Source organism: Pantherophis guttatus, chromosome 2 (genome assembly GCF_059756535.1).
Source record: "Pantherophis guttatus breed Tessera chromosome 2, ASM5975653v1, whole genome shotgun sequence".
Lineage (NCBI taxonomy): Eukaryota > Metazoa > Chordata > Lepidosauria > Squamata > Colubridae > Pantherophis > Pantherophis guttatus.
In genome coordinates, this window is record NC_142064.1 from 270161471 (window position 1) to 270179513 (window position 18043).

Here is an 18043-nt window from a genome sequence, read left to right on the forward strand (position 1 = left end):
CGAATCTCCCCAGGCTCAAGGTTGACTCAGCCTTCCATCCTTTCTAAGGTAGGTAAATTGAGGACCCAGTTGTGGGGGCAATAAGATGACTTTGTATAAATATACAAAAGTATGAAGGTTATTGCTTAACGCATTGTAAGTGCCCTGAGTCTCCGGAGAAGGGCGGGATTAAAAAAAAAATAAAAAAAGTAACGACTGCTGGGCGGAGCCTTGAGCTGCCATCTCTACCGGTTCTCTGAACCACCAGCTGTCATTGCTACCGGATCGGCCGAGCCAGTCCAAACCGGGAGCATTTCACCCCAGGGCGAGAGCCAGATCTCTCCGAGGAAACCTCGGCAAGCCAAACAACAGGATCAGCAACTCCCTTCCACCTGGCAGGGAGATCATCTCCTGGAAGGAGGGGCGGCCTGGAGGCCGGAGGGAGAGCAGCCCCATCTGCCCTGCCCCGAGCAGGACACAGACGCCTCTGCCAAGGGATCCAACACTGATCTTCGCTGGGTGAAGCAGGACTCGTGGAGGAAACTGGAGATCCAGCCAATGGGCGGAGAGGAGGGGCGGGGCATTTATACTCCTCTCAGGCTCCACCTCCTCCTATCAGCCCCGCCCCTTGGCAGCCTCTTCTCCACCCCTCCCCTCTAATCTCCCCTCCCAGCCATCACCATGTCCTCCAAAACCTCCTCTGATGGGTGTCTGACTGTCCATGTTGATGGTTCCTCTGCCCATGTGAAGAGTGTCTGCAGGCTGGAAGTGGGTGCCCCTCCTGCTCCAGTGTGCGTCTGTGTGCATATATGTCTGCATGTGTGAAAGCTTAAGCTCCGAGGATGGCCCTGAAAGAGTTGCGCAAAGGCACCGCAAGAGTTGGGGGGTCCTTGATGGTCTCGGTGGTTGGTTGGTGGGTTTGTGGAGCTGGAGAAGAGGAGCGGAGGCACACCTTGAGGCCCGATCTTGACCTGGAGGAAGAGCAGCTCCGAGGGGGGAAACTCCATCTCCCTTTGATTTACGGACTCCTCTTTCCTTGTATGTTGTGCCAAGTTGGGAAATCGGAGGTGGAAACCCCGAGTAGGAGGAACCCCGTTACCCGAGTGGATTAGGGCTTGTTTGGGATGGTGATTTGCCAGTGTTAGAACCTGGGTTATCGTTTCCAGCTATTTTCCTCATTTTACGGACCTTGGAAGGATGGGTCTACCTTGAGCCTGCTGAGATTGCAGGCAGGTGTGGCAGTCAGCAGAAACAGCCTTACTGTATTCTAACCACTGCGCCACTTAACAATTCACACCAAACTGATTACATAATTCAAAGCCGCACTTCCTGTAACCAAAAGTTCTAAGTAAGACGTGGTCCAAAATAACCATAAGTGTGTCGGGCACATGTAGGTAGCCACCAATGATCTGCCTTTATGAGCAGGAGTCCATCCAAATCTCCGGAACATTTTTCCTAAAGTTCATCCAAAATCTCCTCTTTTAATTCAACCCTGGAAGTCAGAAGTGTCCAGCTAGAGAAGATGGAGTCAAAAGAATCAAGATGGCGGATGTTTTAAAGGGCAACACATATCAAGCTAAAAAGCAGCAGGATTTTAACTACAAAGCATGGCACAATCAGACGGCCATCTTGACTTTTTTGAACTCCCAGCCCATGTCCTGAAAACAGTTTGCTTGATTATTTTGAACAATAATTTTATTAAGGATTGTACACAAAGCTCAAACAAAGAAACAATACAAATATGTGTGTGTGAATATATGAAAAAGACAAGGTGGATAAAAAGGGAAAAAAAACCCTCCAAAGAAGATACTAGGAAAAATAAAGTTTCCTTCTTCATCCTCAGCAGCAGATTCAACATCAACACTGAAAAAACAACCTCTATAATTTATTTATCTCTAAATAAATAATCAGATGCATGTTCATTCAAGTCTTTATTACAGGCTCTTCATTATGAAGAGCCTGTGGTACAGTGGACTAAAGCACTGTTATTAACACCTGCTGCTTGCAATTACTGCAAGTTCAAATCTCACCAGGCTCAAGATTGACTCAGCCTTCCATCCTTTCAAAGGTAGGTGAAATGAGGACCCAGATTGTGGGAGCAATAAGCTGACTTTGTATAAATATACAAAAGTATGAAGGCTATTGCTTAACGCATTGTAAGCTGCCCTGAGTCTCCGGAGAAGGGCGGCATATAAATTAAAGCAAAAAAATAAAAAATAAAAAAATAAAGTCTCACCCCATTTTTCTCCTCTCTGAATCTCCAGTTCTATGGATCAATAAAGCTCTAGTAAAAATTAACAAAAACACCTGTGTACCTTGGTTTATGACTGGAAATCCATTCCCAGTTAGACATAACTTGAGGACTATCTGTACCCTGCAAAACTATATATACTTCCCAAACAACTCGTAAGTCTTTTGGGTAATCACGCTGGTAAGTTACTCATGCAGCTTTGTGAGCAAAATATCCTCACACTCCCAAAAACAAACAATTGTATGATTTCCCTTCTGTCAGTGTGTAAAATTGTTGATGAATGGTAAGGTGTGACTTTTGAGAAAAATGAAAAACATTATTCACAACTGAAGAGATTTATCTCTGCTATGGATTTTCTGGTGCATTTTTAGTTACAGTGAAGAGGTTTCTCTCACACTGCACACTTGTGATGCCAGTCTCCTGTGTGATTTCAGGTGTGCCTGCAAAGTACTGAAGGTTGGGAAAAAATTTCCACATTCCAGACATTTTTTCCTCCAATGTGGATTTGTTGATGCATCACAAGGGAATCTTTCTGTGAAAAACATTGATCACACTCTGGGCATTTGTGAGGTTTCTCTCCTGTATGGATTCGGCTGTGAACTTTAAGGGAAGACGAATGAGCAAATGCTCTCCCACAGTCCAAACATATGTAATTTTTTTCCCCTGTGTGAATTTTCAGATGACTTCTAAGGGCTGATGAGGTACGATAAAAGCTTCCACATTCATTACATTGATATGGTTTCTCCCCTGTGTGGGTTTTATGATGTGCCGAAAGGTTTTCCTTATAAGCAAAAGATTTTCCACATTCTACGCATTTGTATGGCTTTTCTCCTGTATGGACCCTTTGATGGCTTCTGAGGTGTTGTTTTCGGGAAAAGCATTTCCCACACTCCCCACACTTGAATGGCTTCTCCCCTGTGTGGATTCTCTCATGAAGCCGGATCTCTCTTTGTGTAACAAACCTTTTCCCACATTCCCTACATTGATAGGGTTTCTCCCCTTTGTGCCTCTTCTGGTGTCTCTGAAGTTCAGAAGAATCCACAAATCGTCTCTCACATTCTGGGCATTCATAGGGTCTCTCTCCCGTGTGACGTCTCTGATGTCGCACCAGATTTGATTTCTGGATAAAACATTTCCCGCATTCGAGGCACTTTTCGTTTTTCTCCCCCGTGTGTGTTTTCAAATGACTCTGAAGAGTTGAACTCCGGGTGAAACAGTTCCCGCACTCAAAGCACTTGTAAGATTTTATTCCTGTATGAATCTTCTCATGGACCCAAAGACTTGACTTCTGAGAAAAGCTCTTTCCACATTCCCAACACTTAAATGGCTTCTCCCCTGTGTGAATCCTCTCGTGGTTTCTGAGAGTGGCTTTTTTACGGAAAACCCCCCCACATTCCAGACATTGATAAGGTTTCTCTCCAGTGTGGATTTTCAGATGTGTAAGAAGCCCTGACTTTTGATCAAAGCATAAGTCACATTTTACACATTTAAAGGGTTTTAATCTGGGTGGGCTTCTGGGAACTTTGGCCTCTTTCCCAGAGAAAGATTTCTCACCCTCCAAACCTTGACTGGATCCACTTCCCACATGGACCTTCCTGTGGGTCAAAAGGAGGGACTGGAGACCAAAGGATTTCCCACACTCTGAGCATTCATGCATTTTTTGGTGATTTTTCGGAGTGCTGCTTGTTTCTGATGGAGAAGCCATATGTTTCTCACCTTCCATGCTTTCTGCCGGCTGCTGGTTATGCCGAATTTCCACTACCTACTGATAGTTGTCTTGCGGGTAAATCTTTGGTCACAGTTGTTGCCCTGCTAGAAAAAAGAATACAGAAATTGTATTTTCTTTTGAGAAACATACAGAATCACAAAGTCTTTGATTTGGAAGGGACCTTGAAGATCTTCCAGATTCGCCTCTTCCTCCAAAATGGGACATGGGTCCCCAGGACACCCGAGATGAAATCTCCACAGTTATTTTTGTCACCCCGCATCTCTAGGAGGCAAACTCTTCTGCTATTCATTGACTCTTATCTTTTCCTCCTTGGTTCTCGTCCTATTACAAGGTGAAAAGGAAGCTCCGAATTTAGAGGTAGTCCCCCACTTATGACTACAATTGGGACTGGAATCTCGGTCATTCAGTCTCGACAAGTATAATCCCAAACTCCTCTTTGTAGATATTATTTATTTATTTATTTATTTATTTATTTAATTTTATTGGTTCGATTTATATGCCGCCCTTCTCCGGAGACTCAGGGCGCGTTACAATGCATAAAGCAATAGCCTTCATACTTTTGTATATACCTGTTTAGTAGGGCTTTCGGCCCCCCCCTAAGCGGTGTTCTTTTTTATACAAAGTCAGTTTATTGCCCCCACAATCCGGGTCCTCATTTTACCTACCTCGGAAGGATGGAAGGCTGAGTCAACCTTGAGCCTGGTGAGATTTGAACTCGCAGTAATTGCAGGCAGCTGGAGCTACTTAATAGCACTTTAATCTGCTGCGCCACCAAGGCTCTATTAAGTGATCTGATGGGTTCTTAAGTGGAGGAAGCCCCAGCCAAGGGATGTGGGGGTGTCACTGGGGTGGAGGAGGTCCTGGAGCAATGGAATAGGCTCCCCGCCCCCCCCCGCCCCCGCATGAGTTGAGGGTGCTGAAATAGGATTCAAAGCTGCAGCCACTCCTGGAAGGCTGAGTCGCCCCAGTCCAGCCATTCAAAGAGCCCTGATAGACAGCAATGCTGGGGCTGGGCCTAAAGTGTAGGCCCTCATCACTTTCAACCAACTGCCACCGACCCCCAGGACTGGACTTCAGCCCAGTGCCACCACAGCCACTGAGCAATGAGGCCTCAAGCCCCAGGCCGCCAGTTTTTCCAGCGTTGCGCCATTCTCCAAACTGCATGTTCCATAGTGTTTCCAAGCAAGGTGTCCCAAATGCATCTCTAACCTTCTTTCAGGACCCCATCAACTGGCCCATAATAAAAAGCCTAACTTCCCTTTTAAATTGTAAATTGTAAATTTGTTTTAAACTATTAAGGGTGTTTTAATTTGTTTTGGGCCAAACTATTTAATGGGTTTTTATATTGTCTTTTAAATTTTGTAGTTTGTGTGTTTTATCTTTGGCTGTTCACCGCCGAGTCCTTCGGGAGTAGGGCTAATGTGAATGCTGTAGGAATAATACAGGGTCAGCTATATGAACACCGAAGGACCCTCTTTATTCACATTATTATAAGAAAGAAATGTGCTTGTTTAGAGATTACACTAAGTCAGCTAAATTCCATTCTTGGTAATATATATCTTCTGAGGGGCCTTGTTGTCAAGAATGCAAGGACATCCATATGAAACAAAAGTTACTTATTAACCAAAGCAGCCATGAATCTACGCATCAGTAATCACAGAACTGAGGAAGGTTGTTTAGCTAAGATAATCTTATGAACTAGAAAATAATGTAAGAATTTAGTAATTTAGAAAGTATCAATTATCATGTAACAATTGTATGTTAACTATATATGGAAAATTGCTGTGCTCACAAAATCCTTTTTTCTTGGAAATGTATAAAAGCAGTTGTATCAGAGCTCTTCTTGGTTCAGACTTGCATGTACCAAACTGCCTCTGAACCTTGCGCAATAAACTGTCTCTGGCTGACCCAGGAATGTTGTTTGGTCTCATCATTCCATAACAGGGCGGTATATAAATCCAATAAAACTAAAACTAAACTAAACTGTGCCAGGACTCCCATGGCCTCTCTTCCCACATAAGGGAAGATTGCTTACCTGGGACTTTGTCTGCTTGATGACCCGTGAAATTGCTTAACAGCCTGACATCAATACCTGGGAAGATCCTGGAAAAGATAATCAAGCTAGAGATCTGGGAAAGTCTAGAAACAAGGAAAGCTACGCGGGATGGTCAAAAACAGATCATGGCAGACAAATCTTATTGCATTCTTTGACCAAGTGACTGAGTTAGTGGAACAGGGAAATTCAGTGGACACCATATCCTTGGATTTCGGGAAGGCATGTGACAAAGTAGACCCATCCGACTTCTTTGCAAGATAGAAAAATGAGATAAGACAGCATGACCACCAGCATCACCACCAGATGGATTCACACCTGGCTGATCCATAGCACTCAATGTGTAGACCTCCATGGAACTATATTTTAACTTAGCCTGCTGCTACTGACGGCCTCCCATCAACCTGTGCGCTCCCACAGAGAGGGCCTCCTCGAGGTGCCATCAGCCAAACAATGTAGGCTGGTGACCCCCAGGGGGAGGGCCTCCTCTGTGGGGGCACCTACCCTCTGGAATCAGCTGCCCCCAGAGATAAGGAGAATCCAAGACCTCGGTGCCTTGCGCCATGCCCTTAAAACCTTCTTTTTCCAGCAAGCCGGGCTGGCTTAACACTTTTTAAAATGTTTTTAATTGTCTGTTATTGTTTTTAATCATGGGGCCAAATTTATATATATCTTTTTAATTGTATTTTAATGTTTGTAGTTTATGTTTTTACTTGGCTGTTCACCGCCCTGAGTCCTCAGGGAGAAGGGCGGTATACAAATTTTAAAATAAATAAATAAATAAACTTCCTCCAGCACCTTTGGAGCAAAAGCCAATTTTTCTACATTGCTCATTTGTCCACTAAAGATAAAAAATGCTTATTTTCCAAATCAAGATTTGTTTACTCACTTTTAAATTTGCAGTTAGGGTCGGCCAAATGTCAGTAGATCCTGATCTAACAACGCTCCTTTCTCCTCTCTGAAGTTCACAGCCACAGCCTCACTGGTCTCCTGCAAAGAGAAAGGAAAAAGGCTCAGATGCTGACAGAAATGTTGAAGATCATCTATAAAAGACCTGGAAGAGGGAGGAGAAAATGGAATTAATTGTTTAAGACACAAATAATAGAGACTGAATGGCAAATTCAAGAAGATCTTGATAAGCCAAAATGGAAGAATCTGGCAAGATGGAAGCCCAAGAGAAACCAATGCATAGTTGTGAGTAGGAAAACTCAAAGGAAGATGAGAGATCAGATGGGGAAGAGCACGTGTGAAAAGGGCTGTTCTTTCCGGTTCTTTTTGGAGACTAAAAGATTCCAGGCTTCCTGGGCCCCAGAGATAACTTGGATAGGCATTTTGGGAAATATTTACAATTATGAAATTCTGGCCATCAGCTTGTTCTGTTACTTGCTTTACAAGACCAGCCTCAAAACCTCCTTAGAATTTGTGCTTTGTGAAATACCCACTAAGAAGCAGCTACCACTTCAGGGAAAAATGAGGAAAATACTGATTTTGACTGATTCTACCCAGCTTTTTTTTTAAAATTTGATTTATATGCCGCCCTTCTCCGGAGACTCAGGGCGGCTTACAATGCGTTAAGCAATAGCCTTCATACTTTTGTATATTTATACAAAGTCAGCTTATTGCCCCCACAAACTGGGTCCTCATTTTACATACCTTAGAAAGGATGGAAGGCTGAGTCAACCTTGAGCCTGGGGAGATTCGAACCTGCAGTAATTGCAGGCAGCTGGTCTTAATAACCAGCTTAATAACAGGGTGCCTTAGACCACTGTACTACCAAGGCTCTTTTAAAATCAGAAGCCAAGTAATCATCAGCAAAAAAAAAGCAAAGGATTTCACTGTTCACCTTTTATATTGAGAAGAAAGAAAGAGGAATTCAAGATGAGCTCAAGTCAATTTAAGCTTTTTTCCCCCCTCCCAAAACCTCCCCTCCCCATTGCAAATGAGGATAGTCAAAACAAATATTTTAAAGCTCCATTTTCTCACCTGCACTTGCGGGCTAGGAATGCTCACAGACCTCGTGCTCTGACGGACCACAGAGAGAACTTCTGAAAGCAACCTCCCCAAAGCTCCTTCTCGGATCCACCCGGAGTGCCTTGGCCGGGCGAAGAGGGGGCAGATCCAGCCCGGGGACGGAGCCCCCTTTGCCCCCCTGGAGGGAAGGAAGGGATCCGCTCCCTGCAGGCAACGCCAGAGCCGGATCTCCCCGAGGAAGACCCTGAAAGCCGAAGAGCGGGATCCGCAGCTCCCTTCCTTCCTGGCGGGGAGAAGATCTCCAGGCTGGAGGCAGAGCAGCCCCACCTGCCCCGAGCGGGATCCAGGAGCCTCTCCCGAGGGATCCAGCGCCGATCCTCGCCGGGCGAATCGGGACACGCGGCTACCCAGCAGGTGGGAGGGAAGGAGAGGTGCTTCTGCTCTCCTCTCGGGATCCGCCCCCCGCCTTGAAGCCCCGCCCCTTAGGCTCCTCCTCTCCTCTCCACCCCTCCCCTCCAATATCGCCTCCCTGTGCTGCGAAACTTACTCGGATCCTCCGATAGGTGTCTGTGTCGAGGGTTCCTCTGACCATGGAAAGAGTGTTCCCTCTTTGTACGTTGGAAGCGGGGCTGCCCCTCCTGCTCCATTGTACTTGTGCAGGAGCTGCCTTGTTTCATGTGTTTCCGTTTAGGAACTCCCTTCAAAATGCCAGTAATTCGCAGCAATTAACTTTTGTTATGCCTGCTAAAATACTTTATTTATTTTTTTTAATTTGATTTATATGCCGCCCTTCTCTGGAGACTCAGGGCGGCTTACAATGCGTTAAGCAATAGCCTTCATACTTTTGTATATTTATACAAAGTCAGCTTATTGCCCCCACAAAGTGGGTCCTCAATTTACCTGCCTTAGAAAGGATGGAAGGCTGAGTCAACTTTGAGCCTTGGCGAGATTCGAACCTGCAGTAATTGCAGGCAGCTGGTCTTAATAACCAGCTTAATAACAGGGTGCCTTAGACCAGTGGTCCCCAACCCCCGGTCTGCGGACCGGTGCCGGGCCGTGGAGTACCTGGCACCGGGCCGCGCAGCGGCCGGGGGACAGGAACGCTTCAGCGCAAAGGCTCCTGGGCCGTGCGCAATGGGCCTGCGCAAAAGCTCCTGGGCCGTGCGCAATGGGCCTGCGCAAAGGCTCCTGGGCCGTGCGCAATGGGCCTGCGCAAAGGCTCCTGGGCCGTGGCCCCACCCCTGCGCGCGCTCAGCGGGCCGCGGCGATAAAAAGGTTGGGGACCACTGCCTTAGACCACTGTACTACCAAGGCTCTTGCTATTGATGTTTCCTCCTCACGGAGGCTTTTAATTCAAATCGCTTCATGTCTTACAGTGATTTGCAATGGCCACTGGTGCAGAGGTTACATGATGGCCCTCCATCATGAGAATTTAAATTGGGTGGGGGTCTCTTAAAACCATGAGCCTGGGTCAAGGGTGAAATGTAAAACTTGTTACTACCGGTTCTGTGGGTGTGGCTTGGTGGTGGTGGGGTAACGTGACTGGGTGGGCGTGGCCAACCTTTTTAAAACAAACTTTTCAAAGCATTTTTTCTAATGCTTTGAAAAGCCTCTGCCTATCCGGCAACTCAGCTGGGATCGTCAGAGTCTTTTCAAAGCATTTTTTTACCACCTCTTCGGCCATAAGGTTGGAGAAAAAAATGCTTTGAAAAGCCTCTGATGATCCCAGCTGAGCCACGCAATCATCAGAGGCTTTTTTTTTTTACTTTTAAAAGCATTTTTTTGTCAGAAGAGGTTGTAGAAAAAATTCTTTTAAAAATTAAAAAAAAGCCTCTGATGATCGTGCAGCTCAGCTGGGCAGGGGGGAAGAGGCAGGGATTTTGCTACTGGTTTTCCGAACCACCATCGCTACCGGATCGGGTGATCTGGTCCAAACCGGGAGCATTTCACCCCTGGCCTGGGTGGGTTTTCTGCAGAATCTCAGACTCTTTGGGTGGGTCATCTCCAAATCCCCAGAGCCCCCGGGACAGGAAAGAAGAGAGCTTGGGGGAGCAGCCCAGATCTCATGGTTGTTCCCATAGGGGCAATACAAATATGGCAGCTCAGCAACTGAGGGGGAAAAAGAGGCCCTGAAATACTGCTAGGCCTCTGCACAGTAGAATTTTTTTAAATATTTATTTATATCCCGCCTTTATAAGTTTTAACCAATCACTCAAGGCAGTGAAGATATCCCACACATCTTCCTCCTGATTTCCTCACAACAACCCTGTGAGGCGGGTTAGGCTGAGAGGGTGACTAGCCTAAGGCCACTCAGCTGGCTTTGATGGCCAAGGAGGTACTGAAACTTACTTTCTAGCCCAGTTTTATGTATTTGACCTCAGCTCCAGAATCGAGATGGCAGCTTCTTGTGCACAGCTAAAGTTCCGTCCCTTTTAAAGGCAGCCCCCACAGCCCCATATATGACTTTATAAACCTTCTTCCCAAGTTGAAGGAAATCAACCACTGGTAGATGACCTGTATGAGTTTTACTGCAGGTTTGGTTTGTTAGAAGAATTATCCTTCTGGGTTCAGCTCCAAGTGGGGAAAAAGACACTGGAAACATGGAGACTGCTTGGAAAGATGGTTTAATGGTGGACAGGATCACATGGTTTGAATTCCTTAACAGAAAAAGGGGCCGAGATGCAGTGAGTCCCTCGGGTTTTATGCCCTCTCTGGCTTTGAACTTCCTGGGGCCCAGAAACAGTATCCTGATTGGTTGTCAGGCTCCCAGGGGGTGGGGGTCTTAGCTAGCCTTGCTGGCTGATGTAATCTTCCCAGGTGCCATGTGGTGAGTTTCTGTTGCTAGATGGGTCCTATTGTGTTGCAGATGATGGTCCATTGACAAAGATTGAGTTTCTGCCTCTGGCCCATTGACAAAGGGTGGGGGCAGGAAGATGGGAGCTGCTTCGTCTTTAAAACATGCTTCTCCATTTCTTATTCAGGGAAACATAATATTCTGCCTTTTTAATATTTCCCAAAATATTTTTTTTTGCTTTGATTTATATGCCACCCTTCTCCGGAGACTCAGGGCGGCTTACAATGCGTTAAGCAATAGCCTTCATACTTTTGTATATTTATACAAAGTCAGCTTATTGCCCCCACAATCTGGGACCTCATTTTACCTACCTTTGAAAGGATGGAAGGCTGAGTCAACCTTGAGCCTGGTGAGAATTGAACTCGCAGTAATTGCAAGCAGCAGATGTTAATAACAGTGCTTTAGTCCACGTTCATTCCTCTAGGAAAGGGGTGGATGCTAACTTCCTACAGATCCCAGAAAAAGGGGGATCCCGAACCACAGAAAGTGGGAAATTTCTTCACATTTGGGGTTGAGGGGCGGGAAATCCGAAGGAGCCGCTCCGTCCAGACGTTCTGAGCAAGGGAGACACGTGTTTCAAGAAAGTGTAGGAAGTTAGCACCCACCCCTCTCCTGGAAGAGTGAAATATTTTAGGAAATATGAAAAAGGCAGAATATTATATTTCTCTGGGATAAGCATGTTTTGAAGCAGCTCCCATCTTCCTGCCCCCCCCCACCCTTTGTCAATGGGCCATTAAGGCTTGGGCCAGTCTATTCTACATAACAAAGATCTACCTCCTTCAGGCAGAGCCATAGTAGGAATTGCGAAAGATAGGATTAGCCCTCTACACAATAGCAACAGAAACTAACACAATGGGACCCATCTAGACGAGGCTCACCACATGGCACCTGGGAAGATTGCATCAGTCAGCAAGACCCCCACCCCCTGGGAGTCTGACAACCAATCAGGATACTCTTTCGTGGCCCCAAGAAATGCAGAGCCAGAGAGAGCATAAAAACCCGAGGATTTACTGTATCTGCCCCTTTTCTGTTCAGGAACTCAAGCCATGTGATCCTGTCCACCATTAAACCATCTTTCCAAGCAGTCTCCATGTTTCTAGTGTCTGTTTTCCCCACTTGGAGCAGAACCCAGAAGGAAGTTTCTTCCAACAATTGGCGACCCAGATGGGACTCCAAGCTAACCTAACCAATGGACCAGGCCCAGGTAAGCCTCCCTTGCTAGCAGCAGACCCATTGAGTCTGTGGGTATGTTTTCGTGGACCTTGGCCATTTGGAACTAGGTTTTAAAGGGGTTTTGAGTTTGAGCTCAAAGGCTGCTTGGAAAGAAGGTGAGTACCTCTAAATTTTAATTTAAAGCATGGGAAAAAAGTATGGGAAATGTGTGTATGCCTGCATGTGTGTGAGTGAAGGCCCTTCTCCCAAGTACAGCTGGATCTTGCTTCCTCTGTGCATTTCCTAGCCGCAGAAAGACTAACAGTCTGGAGAGCATGGGGGTTTTGCCAGAGCACAGGACCTTCTGTTAGGGAAGGAGGAAGTGTGTGTGTGGGATTCCACCTGGAAAACAGTCTGATTTCACCTCTTTGAGTGACCTCTAGCCGCACCTCTGCCTACTGCTAGCTCCACCGAGCCATGACCGGTAGAACAGAGAAAGCAAGGGGGGGTTGCCAAATGTGGAACTTTGTGTTTAAAAGGAATGGAAGCCGAGCGAAAGCCAAGCGTGTGAAAAAGGGGGGGAATAAATTGTGAAAGGGAAACCCGGTTCTGTCCAGCCCAGACACGGGGCGAGCGTGTGTGTGTAAGAGGAGGTGCCCACACCTGGCTGCAGGGGTCAGCAGGTCCTCGCGGATCCCCTTTTTGGATCCGAAAAGTTGTGGTGATTCCCTAGAGGAAGGGGCCCATACTTCGTAAGGGAATCGAAGTCCTTCCCAGAGCTTTTTCCTCTGAAAACTGAGAGTGTGCCACCCGGCTAAGTCGAAATGATCCTTCCGGAGAAAAGGAAAGGGTCATGGGTAGCGATAGTTCGCGGGTGGCGGGGACCCCAGTAGGTGTGTGTGTAAGAGGAGGTGCCCACACCTGGCTGCAGGGGTCAGCAGGTCCTCGCGGATCCCCTTTTTGGATCCGAAAAGTTGTGGTGATTCCCTAGAGGAAGGGGCCCATACTTCGCAAGGGAATCGAAGTCCTTCCCAGAGCTTTTTCCTCTGAAAACTGAGAGCGTGCCACCCGGCTAAGTCGAAGTGATCCTTCCGGAGAAAAGGAAAGGGTCATGGGTAGCGATAGTTCGCGGGTGGCGGGGACCCCAGTAGAAAATTGTGTCAAAAATGGGCTTTGCTAAGAGATAACACCGGGAGACAAATTTGGCTAAATAAAGGTACTTAAAAGAAAAGGGAAATATATAAATAGGAATGTTGGGGTTTTTGTTTGTTTTGTTTGTTTGTTTTGTTTGTTTGTTTGTCTCTGTCTTCTATGCAACCACGTGGTATGTTTAAGATTTGTGCCTTCCCTAATTTAACTGAGATTTATGTGGGAATGATCAGTGTGTGTGAAATCTCAGAGTTCTGTTTTTTTCTCTTTGTCATCCTTGTTTTATGTGTGTGTGTCTAAGTCTTTGTGCGCCCTCGAGGTAATTGTAACTGTAAAATGTATCTGATCTCTAGAGACAAGAATTTTAAATTGTTAGGAAAAAAAAAGGGTTGAAGCAATGAAAATGGGGGAGAGAGAGAAAAAAGAAAGAAAGAGCCTTTGCCCTGTGTTTGTCCGGCCAACAAACACAGATTAAAGAGAGCATTTCATTTCATTTCTATTTTTTTTTCTCCTTCCCTCCCTGTATCTTAAAGCAACAACTCAAGTTTATAAGGAAACGTTTTAAGTTTGTTTACAAGAAAAAAAAATCAGTCCTGCATTTACTGTATGTGTTTAAATGGGTTTTACCTGTTCATCTCTTTCCTGAAGCATGTGAATCCAGTTTTTTTCTTATCTGTTGTGTATCCATTTTGTTGAAACTGTATCATCTGTTTAGTAACTGCAATACTGTGTTGTTTCTTTTCAAACTCTGCTTGCAAGCTATCTACAACCCCCCCTCCCATCTCTAATCCTGTTACATTGCCTTTCCTGGGAAGATTACCAACAAAAGGGGGGAGGGGACCCTGTTCTAATGTCTTTCAGCCTTGCACAAAGGACTCTGCAACTGTGGAAGCAGAGCACATGGATCCAGATGCTGCCTCCAAAGGAGACCTTCCATCGGTTTGAACCAGAAATTGGGTTTGAATCCAGTCTCCACTGAAAGTCAGCACAGCAACCAGAGTGGAGCAGACCTTTCCAAGCCTGACTGACCAGCCTTACCACCAAGCATGCTACCCAGCAGACATGAAAGAAAAGACCCTGAGATGTACAAGTAAAGACCAAAAGACTCTTTTCAATTCCCAGAAGACAGCTGGAAAGACTATGGGGGGAGGGTGGAAATTCATTGTAAGGTTTTCTTTCTTGTCTCATTTATATTGTAATCAGTTTATTGTAAGAATTGTATTTGAGAGTGATTGCCACAGCAAGTTATGTACACTCTAGATTTCTGTCTGGTGGAGAGGAGAAATATGTCCAAAATGTTTGTATTGTCTGTATTGTAAAAGTAGCTGCATACACATGCACACAGAGAGAGACACACATTATTCAGAATTAGACTGAAACTATTCCCTTCACTTACCTCCACACAAAGCTTCTCCTAGGTTGATTTTTGCTCTGTGGCACTAAAAGCCCAAGGAGTCTTATCTCCCTGCTAATTCGATGGGGGAGGGGGCAATCCCCCCTCAGGCAATTCCCTCACTTGAAGAGATAGCAGAAAAGTGATCTCCAAAACCCAAGCCCTGACTGTGACTCACAAATGATGCTGCCCAGTTGCCCAGTAAAGGAAGATATATTGCACTGGTGGTCTCATGAGTAGAAATCCCAGGGCTCATTATGTGTAACACCAAAAAAAAGAAAAAAGAAAAAAAAATGGATATTGTACACTGGCTAACCTCAATTTGGACTCACAAATCCTGGATGCAATAAAGAGCTAGGGCAGGTTCAGTAACCAACCCTTGGAAATGGGCAGCCTGCAATTTAAAGGAAAATCATGGCTGTGAAAAAATTTTTGGGACATGTGTTTGCTTGAAACCTGACTGGAAGCTCACAGAAAGTAATATCTGAAATCTGAAATTAATTGGCATGGAAAATTGGATACTGTAAAATTCTTACACGAAATTTTTTCCTGGCTGCTAGACCTTCATGGTTGGAAACTTTTGGAAGCCACTGAAGGAATCCTTTTCTGTTGCCTCTATCAATGCCTCCCTTTTGCATTAGAAAATTAAAAGCACCCATTAAGGCTCCCTGATGTGATCAATTTTAATCTTTTGCCAAGAACTCATGTTTTGAAAAAAAAAAAGAGTAGGGATTGTAGGAAGTTAGCACCCACCCCTCTCCTGGAAGAGTGAAATATTTTAGGAAATATGAAAAAGGCAGAATATTATATTTCTCTGGGATAAGCATGTTTTGAAGCAGCTCCCATCTTCCTGCCCCCCCCCACCCTTTGTCAATGGGCCATTAAGGCTTGGGCCAGTCTATTCTACATAACAAAGATCTACCTCCTTCAGGCAGAGCCATAGTAGGAATTGCGAAAGATAGGATTAGCCCTCTACACAATAGCAACAGAAACTAACACAATGGGACCCATCTAGACGAGGCTCACCACATGGCACCTGGGAAGATTGCATCAGTCAGCAAGACCCCCACCCCCTGGGAGTCTGACAACCAATCAGGATACTCTTTCGTGGCCCCAAGAAATGCAGAGCCAGAGAGAGCATAAAAACCCGAGGATTTACTGTATCTGCCCCTTTTCTGTTCAGGAACTCAAGCCATGTGATCCTGTCCACCATTAAACCATCTTTCCAAGCAGTCTCCATGTTTCTAGTGTCTGTTTTCCCCACTTGGAGCAGAACCCAGAAGGAAGTTTCTTCCAACAAAAGGAAACTGGCTTTTTTCGCCCGTGAAGCGAAGCTGCGCCTTTCCCGAGAGAGCCGAGCGGAGGATTCCCCAGTGAACAGAGGCGGGGTGGGGGGGCTGGGGAGAGGACCCGGCTGGACTGGAAGGGAAGTTTTTTGGAGGGGCGGGGGTGTCAGCGACCCCACATGATTGTGGGAGGGACTCTGTGTGCATGTGTGTTTGCGTGTCCCACCTTGACCTGCGGCCCCCCAAAAGACTGAACGGATCCCCCTCCCACTTTCCTCGCTTCTCTCTGCCCCGAACACTCTCCTCCAGCGGGCGAAGACAAGGGAGACTCTGCCCGGACACCGATGACGCTGTAGAAGGGAGAGTTCTCATTGGTTCTTCCGCTTTCCCGGCTTTCCCAATTCCCAAATTCGAGGAGAACGCTCCCTGCCCCTAATCCAGACCCACGGATGCCGCCTCTTGGGCTGGGAGCATCTTTGTCTTTCTCCTCTCTCTTTGGGGGTGCTTGTGGGGCAGCAACCATGGGATCTGCTGGGATTCCCCCGATATTACTGGTAGGGATGCTGGCCACGATCCCTGGAAGCGAAGAGGGGAAGGAGACCCCCGGTAAGGAGGGGTCTCGTCTGGGGGAGGAGCGGGGCTGAGGGGCGCCCTCAATCTTCTGGGGGAAGGAATGGGAGAAAGAAGCTGCTCAGGACCCCCAGATTCCCCCCCCCCGCAATCAAGCCCCTTCCCCCGGAGAACATTCGAACTGGATCTGCAGGACCCTTGCTCAAAGTAGGTCCTCAGCCAGGCCACAGCAGGCTCCCATGAAAGGTGAGGTTGGCAGCAACAGGATTTGAACCCAGGACCAATTGGTTCCCAACTGCGGTCCCGGGGCTGCTGCACCAGGAAGCAACTTCTGGAGTGGGGGGGGGGGTCTGTCCCACAGCGTCCTTGGTGCTGAAGGTGGGTCCTGTGTGGGGTCTGGGGGGGGGCGTCTCCTGGGGGCACCTTTGCTCTGGGCTCTTGGGGAGGGAGAACGTTTCATCTCTCCAGGAGCTGCTGCTCGGACGGGAACTTGTGAATTTAATCAGGGCAGCAAATACAGGCAAAAACGGGGCTGCAGGGAGGGGTTTCTGGGGACCTCAGCCTTCCGGGCACTCTCTGCCTCTCCCCCAGCTTGGCTAACTTCTAAAAAAAGCTCCAGACTCGCCACTGCTGGGGGCTTCCTTCCCCCAGACTGAGTCGGAAGGAGCCCCCAAACTGTGGCCTCACTTCCAAAAGGTGCATTTTTTCCCCAAAAGAAAGAAAAAAACATTTTTTTTCCTTGAAAACGTTTAGCTTCTCATCTAAGAAGCTTCTTCGATTCTGACTGACGGGGGAGGGGGGGGTCGGGGGGGTCACAAACAACAAATCCATCAGGAGATGATGTCCATCTGCATCTTTTGAGGACAGCCAAGTCCAACATCTGGACAGAGAGAAGCCCTGGATGGAAAGAGGGGCCAAAGCGGCCATCTTTGACAAAATGAGCATCCCTCCCACAACAGAGGTAGGTAGACCCCCCCCTCCTGTCTACAACAGGGTCCTTTCCGCAGCCCCAGGAAGGCTCCCCACCCCTTTGCACCCTGATTCAGCACCAAATGACTGCAAGGAATATCAATGTTTCCATCCTCCACTGCTCAGTCAGAATTGAAGAAGCTCCTGGGATGAGAAGGGAAATGTTTTCACGGGAAAAAAACCAAAAAAGTCCAGTTGCCTTTTGGAAAAGCATTTTAGGGACAACCATGACCTGGAGGATGGAGGCTCTTCATAGAGACCCCGTCTCCACTTTCCCCTTTCAAAATCTCAGCAGACACAGCCTGGACTCTTGGGGATCTTAAAAGATCTTAAGGGGGCATCTAGTCCACCTGTCCAATCATACAAAGGGAGATTAGGGTTGAAAGTCATGGGATGGGGGACAAAAGAAACCCCTCACTGCCCTCCGGTCCTGGCATGAAGCAGCCCCCCCCCCCCCCGCCGAGATTGAAAATCTTCCCCTCACCAACTCTGCTTCTACTGGGGGGTGGGTGGGTCTGAGTTGCTCTTCCAAACTCTCCCTTCAGTGAAGGGTGCTGGGGCCCCTCCCTTTGAGATGATCTTGGGGGGGGTTACAGGAGGGGTCTATCTGGAAGGGGGACAGGAAAGAGGCCTTGAAAATCATTCAAAGAAAGTTAGTGGGGATGAATTTGGGGGGGACGGGACAAG

General features: G+C 46.9%; 2 protein-coding genes across 2 annotated transcripts in view; both read right to left on the reverse strand.

Annotated features, from left to right (window-relative positions):
• LOC148115868 (uncharacterized) overlaps positions 1–18043 on the reverse strand; it is a 33737-nt gene that overhangs the window by 7894 nt on the left and 7800 nt on the right. The gene's annotated exons all lie outside the window — the stretch shown is intronic.
• Positions 1657–4036, reverse strand: LOC148115869 (uncharacterized). Its single transcript, XM_087884404.1, has one exon. The coding sequence runs from the start codon at positions 3951–3953 to the stop codon at positions 2661–2663; it is 1293 nt and encodes a 430-aa protein (XP_087740530.1). The 5' UTR covers positions 3954–4036; the 3' UTR covers positions 1657–2660.

Excerpts from the sequence above, each read along its gene's own strand:
- LOC148115869 (XM_087884404.1), bottom strand. The coding sequence starts at position 3,953 with ATGGAAGGTGAGAAACATATGGCTTCTCCATCAGAAACAAGCAGCACT.